Source organism: Leptosomus discolor, chromosome Z (assembly GCF_034619465.1).
Source record: "Leptosomus discolor isolate bLepDis1 chromosome Z, bLepDis1.hap2, whole genome shotgun sequence".
Lineage (NCBI taxonomy): Eukaryota > Metazoa > Chordata > Aves > Leptosomiformes > Leptosomidae > Leptosomus > Leptosomus discolor.
This window is the reverse complement of record NC_141419.1, coordinates 42807639-42820120: the sequence shown is the minus strand read 5'-3', so window position 1 is coordinate 42820120 and position 12482 is coordinate 42807639. Positions and strand designations below refer to the sequence as shown.

Below are 12482 nucleotides of genomic sequence, written 5' to 3'. Positions count from 1 at the left end.
CAAGGGGTGTCCAGGACGCGCGGCGAGCGTCAGGCTTCAGTCACCGAGCGGTGCAGGGGAGCCTGGCAGTTTAGCCCTGAGTGATTCTGTGAAATTGAAGGAGAGATTTTCGCTGCTGCTCCTCAGGGATTGCTGTTGTTAGAGGGGAAAGCAGATTTGGAGGTGTGTGTGTATGTGTGAGGAGACAAGGAGCGCATTTGACTGAGGTGTCTGGTCCCTGGGAAGCACTGCGAGAAGAGACGGAGAAGCAGTGAGAAGGGGAGGCAGGAGCAGGACTGAAGTGCAGAGCAGCTGTTTCCTAATACTCTGGTTCTTTCGGGTGCCTCAGTGAATGTGAACATGGATTCTGTCACCGAAATCTTCTTGAAGCTGCTATTTCTCCTGTCTGTTAATACATGGCACACGACAGTGGCAGGGGATAAATGTAAGTATTGCATAAGATTTAAAACTCAATCCAGAGTGTTGTGAAAACTTCTGGGATATTTTATTTGCATTTTGAATAAATATTATTTTTGCGACAAATGCTTACTGCTTTGAAATCGTGACAGTAAGTTGCTAGGGTGAAAACGTTCTAAAATCCTTCTATAGATTTTTGTCATAAGGCTATGTACAGAATATTGTTATAAAGCTTACAGTCTAAGAGTATCTGAAAGCAGCATTTTACTAAGGCATGCATGTTTAGCCCCATTTTAATTTATTTTTGTGTTTGTGAGTGCAGCATTTTTCAAGAAATTGTGTCTTAATGTGGAAATCACTGGCAGATTTCTGTTGTGTACTGCCTCAGCTTGATTTTTAGCCGTTCATAATTTTAAAAGCTGATATCTGCATTTCCTGCATTAAGCTGACATTCAAATAACTCTAATGGACATTACTGTGCAGTTCAAGAGCAGTATAAATACAACAAGGAAAAATGTAAATAGAAAGACTATATGATCTCTTCATTGATTGTTTAGGGAGTGCTGCTCATGTATGACTAAATAGGAGAACGTTACCATTTCCAGCACAAAGTTTTTTTGAAAAATGAGTAATTCATAGTTAGCAAGTAGGGTGGTATTGCAAAATAAAGATAGTGATTGCAGTTTTAAAGACAATCTACTCGCCAGGAGGCAAATCTGATGCATATCTTAAAATCTGTTTTCAGTGATGAATTAGATTAATTATCTTTAAATTAAAAAGAAAAGAAAAAAACTTATCAGGAAACTAGTTTTCAGGGATTTTATCATTCAGTAATAGTTCTGAGTTATTCTTGTTCCGTTTGATTCTGTTTCAGCATGCTGAAGGATTTCATTTTGTGTACATGTGGTAGAACAGCAGCCTAAATGCCAGATGCTCATAACCTGAACCGAGCGTATTTTCTCCCCTTCCTGTTAAGGCACTGATTGTGCATCACAGGAATGGGGAGGGAAGGAGCAAAACCTCTATGGGAAGAAAGTGCACACTAAACCAAGGAGGAATGTTCAGGAATAACCCTACAGCCCAATGGCAGGGGACAGCTCCCTGGAAACACTTGAGCAATGGCAGAGAAGTTTGAAGTGCTCTATGGGTCTATAGCCTAGAGTTTTGCATATGGATGGTTTGTAAACTAAACATGCTCCCATGAGCCAGATATTCATATTGCAGCACCAAAATGATCTTGTGCTGTCATTCAGTAATGATATCTCATTTGATACTCAAGTGCATAGTGTAGCCCTAAACATGAATACTAAGTTCCTCTTGTTAAACACCCTGCTGCAATCCAGTCACAGCTTTAATTCTCTTCATCATTCTGTATTGTACGGTTTATGAATACATCCATTTTCACAAGACCATGATAATTGAATTGCACATTAATAGCATTTGGCACTATGCACAAAACTAAATCAGTTGCTCACAGGGAGGCATATTAAAACCGTTGCAAAAAAGACTTGCATCACACAGGAAGGCAGTAAAGCACTAGAGGTCACTCTTACAATTTAGGAAGCATGGTTTCTGGAAAAGGCTCAAGTTTCTTCCCAATACAGAATTACAAAGCATAAAACAAATCAGGTATGAAATGCATTTACTACTGGCTTTCTCAAATACTTCTCAAAACCAAGACAAACTCAATCACAGTATCAAGCAAGTGACGTGAATGAACAGACTGTTTACTTATAAGCTAGTATTTATAAATGTATAATATTTTTATTTATGAATAAGTCCTAACTCCCATGTCAAAACACCCATCTGAACTTAAAAATTAAGAACTTTCCCCATGCTACAGGCAAGGAAACTGATTGTGGGAATATTCAAATTAAGGAGTGAGTGCTAACATGTGAAGAGAATTTGGCCAATCTAATGCATGTTATTCCTTTTCAATATATAGCCTGGAAAAAAAAAAATAAATCCCTTTGAATACATATACATATTCTTTTGGAAGAGAACGTTTCCATGGGAGAGTTAGTTTGTTTTAAAAGTAATAATTTCCATCTCAAGTATCAAGGTATGAATTTGGGTAGTGTGTTAGGTTTCATGAAATGACTTCAGGAGAAAAGGTCTTTCATAATTACTGACTACAATAGATTCATGCAGCAGCAATTATAAACTCACTTAACTTACTTTACTCCTTTCTTCTTGAGAAGTTAACCAGGAATTGAAATCCTTTTCAGTAAGCGGTTTTACTATTGGCATTAATATATCCAAATACGTTTACAAAACCTGATAAAGTTCAGGTTTTTTGCATGAATTTTGATGGCTAGATTGACCAATAGACTGCCTATCATGAAAGAAAATCAGACAGCATTTTAATTCTTCCTCTAAATTAATTTATTTTTCTTCTTTTAATTTTATGGTTCTTTCTTTAATATCAGATCCTGAGTACCTAAGTTTTGCTTTGCCCTTCTTCAAACTAGCTGCCATTAAGGAAAGACCAAAGTCAAGACCTTTACACTTCACGTTGAAGTCTCAATGTTAATGTTACCAAGTCAGATATATAAATAAAATTTCTTGGATCAAAAATGTATGTGTTCAGAATTATTTCTATCTCAAAAGAATCATAGTAGTCCTCTTCTGAGTAAAATGATTTTGAAGTTCTTAGGTTATCTGAAGGTGACAGAACCTATCATCTAGAATTTTTTGTTGGTTGTTGTTGGGGTTTTGTTGGTTGTTTATTTGTTTTTGTTGTAGTTGTTTTGTTTTGTCTTGCCTTGTTTTTTTTTTCCCTGAAAAATAACACTGACGCTTCTAACAAAGAGAGGTAATAGTTGCTGCTGGAAACTCAAATCTTTTAAAAGTTCTGTAGTAGTTCTGACTCATGCTTTTCTGTGCTTTTTTCCTCCCAAAGAATTGCACTTCCAAAGCAGTTGAAAGAGGCTTGAAGTGCACAGCCCTGAGTAAGTAACTCTGTAAGGTCAAGTGTGAGTTTTAAATGAAGGATTAAAGCAAATACTCCTGTAAGTTTTTTTTCAGTGGAGATGGGGAACATTTTTATTTTATTGGGAACTGTCTCTATAGCTGTAAATCAGCAAATTATTAAACCAGTTCTTGAGAACTTGCCAGAATTCAGTACTCTAATAGGTGAAGTACTTTTTTTTTTTTTTGGAAACTCTAAAACTGCAGTATTGCACAAAACATAATTAAACTCTACACACATCAAGTCAACTGTGAGTAAAAATTATTAAGGTTAATTTTGACAGTGAATGGAAATAAAAAGAATAAATTAGGGAATTTCCATGTAAATTCTCACCTCTTTATACCTACTTATGTTTGTTAAAACTCTCCAGTTTCATGGAAGACTTTATAATTTCAAATTTTCATATTTGTACTGCAATGATCACTATTTCTACAAAAGCAGAAATAATGATAATTATTATTATTTTTATTATTGTCATTATTATTTTTAAATATAAGATATTTCTTGCTAATGCTACAATAGAAGACTTACTCTAAAGCTCACAGAGAATGAACTGTTAATGATGCTGAAGTTTTCAAATAGAGGACTGAATCGTCAGACACCTTGATTATATTATCAGATGCAAGTCATTGTACAAGTAACGTCCCCAGGAAAGACACTATTTTTTACAAGAAAAATATTGTATCTTAGTTTAGAAAATAATTTTATTCTCATGTTAATCATCAGTACCAAACAGTTCTGTAGAATATTTGACAACTTTACAGAATCATATTAAAAATATATTAAAATGCTGTTTATCACAAACAATTTACCGTTAGTTTGTGGTTGATGTGAAGTGTAGGGGAGGAGAAAGTAGAACCTTCCTTAATTTTCTTTTAGCCTTATTAATATTTATCTTCTGTTTATTATTGTCTATCTCTGCTCTGAGATAGCAATGGAGACCCCATCAGAGATCGGACCATCTCTGGGCAATTATTACATGAATAAAACATTATAGACATCTCTAGTATATTTTGCATGGTTTTAGTACAGTAACATCAAAAGCTTGTATCAACATAAAATCTAAACCAATACCAATGGAAAACTCTATCAAAATTTATTTCAGACTTTCAAGGTTGAGAATTCACAGAAAGGCCTTGGGCTGATTATGCTGAGTATAATCGACAATTTGCATCCCATTGCTCTAGGCTTTCAAATTCCCATGAAAATATTTGTCCCTGGGCTCAGTCAGCAGGATGGATGGAGCAACTTTGGTTATGATTAATGGATGTGACAGATCAGTAATGACACTCTAGAAGTGGGGCAGAATTAACCATATAAAGAAAAATGTAGTAGGTGATATATAAATTGTGTTGTCAATGCTAGCATTATGTGTTAGGATTTACTGTGTTTTAGTTATGTACCAGTCAGGAGTTCCAGAGCAATCACTAACTTCTTCACATCTTGGTAATTCTGCAGTCATGGCCATTCTGCTTTCTTTCTTACATAATAAGTAGATGTAAGCTTACAACTATGTTCACCCACAAGAAAGATAACTTTTAACTAAAGTGTTGTATCCAATCACCTATGTCTCACAAAATCATGTACACTTCTATCACTGTACATGAGGTACAATGCTCAAGTTTAGCATTTTTTTCTGAATGTTTCTATGCTGCATTAGAAAACAACAGTTTGTCACATATTTATATATCTCGTATGATAGGTTTGCCAGTATTCTGCCTAGTGATTCATCTTCTGTAAAAACTTCAACAATCACAATTTCATAGCTTCTAACAAGTTTAGTTGGGAACAAATAGGCCAAATCTCTCCCCCATCCCTTCTGACCCCCACTGCCTCCCCACCCCAAAAAAGCAAATCGAAGAACACTTGAATGCTCAAGAAGAATTTCATCTTTCAAATATTTATTTTCTTTTCCACCTGAATGACCCTGTGCTTAGGTGCCACTTGCAAGACGGTCAGTTTAGTGTGCAGTATTGCACAGGATTAGAGCTCTGTTTTGTGCAACAGTTAGAGCTTCTTCTCAGCACTTTTATGTTCTTATTCCTTGTTAGTTGCTCTGAACTAACAAGGTGATAACAGAGGTGGGGGCAGTGAGATTCACCACTAATTCAAAGGGCTTTCTTTCCTAGAACACACCGGGCTATTTGTTAATAATGATACCGAAATACCAAATACTAAAATTACTCATGTCTGTCAGTGACTCTGGAGTTACAGATTAACTTGATGTAAGATGTGTCTGAAGTGAAAAGTTAAAATTTGCTCTTCCTTCTCAGCTTTCAGTTATTTATGAAGGGAAAAGAAAAACCAAAACAATACCGATAACGTTGATTTTTACAAGTTTCTGGAATATTGCTTGATTTTTTGCACTGTTAAATATGACTAAGATTAAATGTTTTGGTAGATTCATCTGGTAGTTCTAGAATATAAAATACATTTTGTAGCTTACAACTTGTAAGTTTGTCAGTTAGGGCCTGTGCATGGCTTCTAGATTAGAATTGAAAAAGAGTTATGTATGTCTCAGTGTATCAGCATGTATTACTTAAATGTCGTTACAACAAAAGCTATAACTAAATCTGAAAACAACATAAAATGTATGGGAGATACAGTATTATTTTTTATTATTATTTTTATTGTTGTCATTATTATTTTTAAATATCAGGTATTTCTCACTAATGCTACAATAGAAGACTTACTCTAAAGCTCACAGAGAATGACTGTTAATGATGCTGAAGTTTTCAAATAGAGGACTGAATCGTCACACACCTTGATTATATTATCAGATGCAAGTCATTGTACAAGTAACGTCCCCAGGAAATGTCTGCGTGATTAAAATGATACTGCTTTATTAGTTTGTAAAAAATAATGCAGCTTTAACACTATGGTTTAACCAACTGCAGTTAATTAAAATTTTAATTGCAGTGTTTTATACCTACGTATTTAATCATGCTTATTTAACTGTTGTGTGTGTTTTATATATGTGCAAGTATAGCATTACAGAATAATATTTGACAAAGCAATACTCTACAGGTCTCCTTCCATCAGTTGAAGCCTATGCCAGTAACCTTAGTTAAATCTGTGAAATACAGAGGAGGGTTGGTTTCGAATTATTTTGCTTTTAAGAAGACAGTTTTCAGTGTTTATTACAAATTGCTATGCTATTTTTTTAGTAAGCAAAATGTAGCATGGACTAGGAGGTAAAAATGATATTGTTTATAGTTTAATTAAAAACTATGGTCAGTGCAATAATTTGAAAAGTGATTGAAGTCCTGGAAACTTACGACATTTTGAGTAGATTACAATTACTAACTACAGAATTATTATATAAATACCATACTCACTTAATAGACTAATGAAGAAAACTACCTCTAGGGTTTTAAATCTCAAAGGATAGAGAAAAAAAACATGGTTAGGAAATCTGTCCAGCTGGGTAGCAGGTCTAATTACTTTCTTATTAAGTAGATCTCATTATTTGGTTGTGCTTAAGAATAAGCTATTGCTTGTTCCTTGTTGTTAGAGTGTCTGTTTCTATAACAATCTATAACATATTTGCATATGGGTCTTGAGGGACAAATAGATTACAAACAGCATGGAGGAATATTTGAATTTATTCATATTACTTAATGTATTTCTTTATTCAGCTGGTAAGTGAAGATCTTGCTCTTTTTCAGGTATTTGTCTGTTCACTTTTAAATCTAAATAGCAAGTGTTATTCAAAACCTGAGCTGTTCCTAAAAATACGATTTTATAAAGAATTTTTCCTGATTACGTTTAAAACTTGCTGTTTACTTGTTCAAAGTAATTGCAAAAATATACCTTTAAAGAAAATACTAAACGACAACAAAAAAAAAGAAGCCTTATAAACTAGTGGTTAAACAGGGTACAAAAAATATTATTACTCAGTTACCATATAACCTAATGAACAACCTCACTAGGAGAGCAAATGGAATAAATTATTATTAGAGAAGGTCTAGAAACAAGGTTTTGAACAAGACCGCAAGAGTAAGACGTTCAGTGGTCAACACGCATTATAAAAATGCATGCTATAAAAGACATGATGAGTTGTATACTGGAACCTCAATCACTTTGTTTAATTCACATGCAGCAGTGTGCTGTATTCTCTGTTACATTAGACCGTGTCTGTTGAATACAAGTATTCTGTGATTGAAAGTTTTCAGGACAGGAGAGGGGAAAGCTTTTTTCTTGGGGATTATAAATTATGGGAGAGGTCACATGATGTTCACCACTATGCCCTGTTAATAAAACAATACCAATTTGAAGCTGGAAAACAGTTTTAATTAGAAATAGCTATATAGGAGCTGCAGAAGGGAGATTTCTCCTGAATTTTCATTTATTAGCAAATTTGCCCAACTTTTGAGATGTATGACGAACTCTGATAGCTTCTGCAGAGACAGGAAAATTGGGATTTATCTGTCTAAAATTAAAATTCTGAAACTATGATGTTTACGTCTGAGCTAGCTTAATCTCTTTTTAGTCATATGAGATAAAGAATAGTTCTTACAGGAAGAAGTCATGAAGAAGGTGCAAGGAAGAAATCACATGCAAAGGTAGTAATCAAGTATAACGTTATTTGAAGTGTAGAAGTGCCATTCATCTCATCACTGGTTATGACTCAGAGTCTAGATAATTATGTCGTCTTTGTAGACATCGAAACTTACACGAGAAGGGTTCCAGTTCCATCAACATACTGCACTCTAAATGAATGTTAGAAAAAAGTATAGCAAGTTGTGCTGACTGCCTTGTACGTAATCACCAGCTATGCCAAATGCATTTGTGTTTGATGTTGGTGCTCCCAGAGTCTCCCTTGTCTGTGTTTGTGTAAGTGGGTTCTCCTGCCAAGGGTTAAGGCTGCTGCTATTGATAGTGATATCAATATCACTAAACAGATATTTAAATAGTGATATCAATGTCACAAATAGATATTGATAGTCCTAGAAAAAATATAGGGACTAAGTGAGGAGCTGGAAATGTCCTACCAGTGAAAGCATCTTTCACTCTTGAAAGCTTGAAATATACAGGTATTTTGATCATATGCAAAGTTCTGGTAAAGTGAAAATCTCATTAATATAAATAAGCTGGAATTGCCTGTTCTATGCACCTGAGACAGTCTGATCTTTCCACTCCTTGGACGAACAATGATTAAAGCTCCATTTTGACCTCTGTCCTGTCAAAACATGATGGTTTTTTGCTTCTAAAGAAAGCATAGAGTGAAAAGACGTATTATGAACAAAATCAGCAGAATACTACAGCATTTCTTTACATAAAACACTAATAAAACAGATAAAAGTATTACTTTTGTAGTTACTTTAAAGCCTTTCTACTATCCAGCATCTAATGATGGGTTGTAGACTACAGCATAGGAAGCCCTTTTATGTTCCAAGCCAGGAAACTGTGGTTTTCACTTGTTTTCCCGATCAGTGACAGGATGCCTGTCTACTACGCAGCAGTCTGGTTTGCAATACTTACTATTATTTTTTCGAAAAAAACATAATATTTAGTAACTTTTTTTTTTTTTTAAGTTGGTGAAAAACAACTGCGTCTTGATGTCCTTATTCAACTAAAGCTCCTAGGGAAATCAATGGGAGCTTCGCCTAAATAAATATTGAATAAAAGCTTTAGAAAGAGCGAGCTGAATATTCTTTCAACAATGATACGCTGCATAGTTCGAATATAACTGGTGTCTTTATTTCCTTTCTATGTACAAGTTATTCATTTTGCCTTGTTTGGAGGACTCACATACAGAACTGTGTAACAAACAAGAATTACTCATTTGTCCCACTCGACAAAAAATAAATATGAGGAGAAAAAGACATTTAGAATTTTAGCTCATTCCTGTGGTTAGGGAATTTATATGCCTGCAGTGAAAAAAAATACTGCTCTGTTTTTCTGAGCCAATGGTAACATTTTTTAAAACCTATCAAGATGATTGATTTTAATTTAGAAGGGTGAAATAGCCCTTCAAAACTTTGTGCTTTTGGGAGTGTCTGGATGCAGTGGAGCACACTGGAAGTTGCTGAGCTCTGCCCTCCAATTGATAAGGTGTGTTGCAGTAACTCTTAGTTTTATCAGCCTGAATATGGGATTTGTAGGGCTGTTTGTCAGTTGCACCATGCCAGCGTGCTCTTGAGTTCCGTTGTACCCTGCAGTAATTATATTTCAGTCCTCAAGCAAAGTCTGTCTCAAAGTCTGTTTTGCCACAGAGTAGACATGTCCTCTAGTAATTAAGACTGAGAACAGATCTCTTGGAGAAAGGAGGGATCATCACAAAATTTGTTTGCAAATACTAAGCTATGATTTTAACTCATTTACTCTTACATAAAACATATCTGTAAATGTAAGTATATGTCACTAAGTTTCTTTCACTGTAAAATAGGAGAAACAGAGCCACAGTGATTTATGGTCTTATTTCCTAACATACTTTTGGAAGTTCCGGATGACAGTGAAGAGCATGGCACAAGAGGACTATGACAGGGTTTTGCTCATGGCACAGTGCCTTAAAAATGTTACCCTGACTTCAGTAAGTAATTAAGCAAAATGAAATATAGAAGGAATTAAATGATAGATGAATCAGCTACCAAACCTTTGTTTGAATTTGACAGCCCCACTGTTACTGTAAGAGACTATCAATGTACTTTTTTCAGCTTGGTAAAACATTATTGTGCATATAGCAATAAATAAGTGTAAAACTGTCAGATGAACTAGGCACAGCTGGCAAGTTAAAGGTAACTGTAACACTCTCCTGAAGAAGCCTTTAAGATATGTTAGTGTCTTCTTTTACAGAAGATCACTTTTTACCATCTACTCCTTGTCTATTTTTAATGTGCTTTGGGGCATGATGACGTCGTTCTCTTTTTTCTGTCCTCAAAGAAGGCTCAAAAAACCTCATCTGTACTCAGCTGTAAACTTGTTTTGACTTTTGTAAACTGTGATTATCTCATAGATCATTCTTACGCTGTATAGATGTGCTTTATTGTGTCCTGCTTCATCCAGCTTGGACAGGAAAACAAAGAATTTAAGAGATAGAGACTGGGGAAAAGATGATTGATGTGCAAGCACCAATAAGCACATTTCTGTTCCATCTGCAATGAAGAATTGTTATTTTTGAACGCTTTGCAAATTGTCTACATCTGTTTGATAGCTTGCTGTAGCCCAGAAGTGGTAGATATCCAGTCAGACTGCCCAAAATTTTGCTCATTGAGTAAAGGATGGATTCACAGTTATGCTGAACCTTAGGATATTGTGGCTTAAAGTAACCTTTTTTTTCACCATCTTGTGTCATGTTTTCGGGGGGGGGGCGGGGAGGGGGGGGGGAGTGGATGGGGAGTCTACCATGGCAAACAGTGCTTTCCTTCTTCTTCTATCTCTGCAGTGACTACTTAGAAATGTGACAGTAGTTTGCTTCTTGGGAAACAAGGTAATGTATTCTCTGTAGATATTCTAGATAAGGACAGATTGAGAAATTCTAACAGAGAATTCTCTCATCTAACTCACTTTTAGTAAAGCATGTATAGGTGATGGATGTACTGAAGGGGGTAGTTTCTGTTTTGATGTTTCTAATACAATTTTGTAATGTCTCAGTGGATGTGTTTCTAAGATACTGCTGCTAGTGCTGAAAATGTATGTTGAGTGGAATCAAATTATGTCAAGTTTCAGTGCATGGTTGTGCATACTTGAACACTATAGGTTGAAAGGCATGATTAAAAAATCTACCAGTGAACTAATGTTGGTAAACTAATAGTATGATAGATCACCTTGGTTTACTAAGGAAATGCTGAATATGTCATTCATGTTCAGAAGTTTGCTTTTATAGTTATTTATAGTCATATGTATTCATATCTTGTGGAATGATTTAACTGCTTATCAGCAGATTTTTTTAAATGAGATTCATCTTTCACACCTGTATTGTTGTTTGATAGTAGCAGAGGTGCTACGATTTACTGATTCCATATATATTTAGTTATTTATATTATTTTTGTGGCTTTCATTAATGTGGAAGATAATTTGGAAAACAACATCTGAAGTTGCATATGTTTCCTTTTCTCAGTTGTTCAAGCTGGATAAATATAACACAAAATAATCTTCAACCTGGAAGTCCCAGACTAAAAAAGAATTTTGAAATGTTCCTATCATCCTTAACTTCCTACCTTGCCACTTGCCAGTAGAGAGGTATGTGTAGGAAAAAGAGGTGGTGAAGAAGGAGTTCCTCTGACTTTGGAACATCACTCCTAAAAATATGTTAAAATTACAGTTGTAGTAATGGACAGTTTCAGTCAGAAAATCAGGTACTATTTAGTGAAAGTCCTTTTTCAGAACAGAACACTGTAAAATAGTGAATATTTCTGAATCTGTAATCTCTCATAAAACATGACCAGGTAAATGGATGGTAAATGGCAGTGGGTGGTAAACAATCAGTGTGTTACCCACTTGGAACATAAATAGTGGTCTATTTTGTGGTACCCTTTAGTGTCTGCCTAAAAGTATTTGAAAGATAGTATCATGACTGACTCAAATTTCTTCTAATCAAATAGTTCATGGCAATCTTTCCCACAATTAATCTTTGTCTTAGCTGAGAGAAGAAATATGCCAGATCATAGAATACTATCTGTTTTAGAATGTGGACTTTGTCATGAAGGAGGAATTGTGTTACTCCTTCAGAAATGAAGAGAGATTTTATTTTCAAAGCCTAACTGCAAGACTCAGAAGAAAATCAGACCTTAAGTAAGTAGTGTTCTACTGGTTAAACGAGTGTTGGGGAATTTTTATTGTACTCCTTGAGGCAAATTAAACAAATTAAATGTTTGCACTTAAATATATTAAAAAAAAATAATTCATGAACAATGCTTTGAACAGAATCCTACTGCAATAACTGGTTCTAAAAAAGAGGCTGCAAGGATGCCTTACAAGCGGGTGCCTTATAAACATTTGCCCCAGCACCAGTCCTGTGAGTGGTTGTATGGTATACCTCAGCCCACCCTGGGGTCCATCTCTGGACCCAATTCTGCTGCCCAAAGGTGGCCCCTGAGGGCTTGCTGGTGTTCTAGGACGGCTGTAAGACAACAGGGAGTCATTCCGTCTCTGTCATTCTTGCTCGCAGCCT

At 35.3% G+C, this 12482-nt stretch overlaps 1 protein-coding gene across 1 annotated transcript in view; it reads left to right on the top strand.

Annotated features, from left to right (window-relative positions):
- Positions 1-333: 333 nt before the first annotated feature.
- The window catches only part of CNTNAP4 (contactin associated protein family member 4), a 239362-nt gene continuing 227213 nt past the window's right edge, over positions 334-12482 (top strand). The window contains exon 1 of the mRNA XM_086480489.1: positions 334-424. Coding sequence (XP_086336615.1) covers positions 340-424 — 85 coding nt within the window. The 5' untranslated portion in view covers positions 334-339. The remainder of the gene's footprint in view (positions 425-12482) is intronic.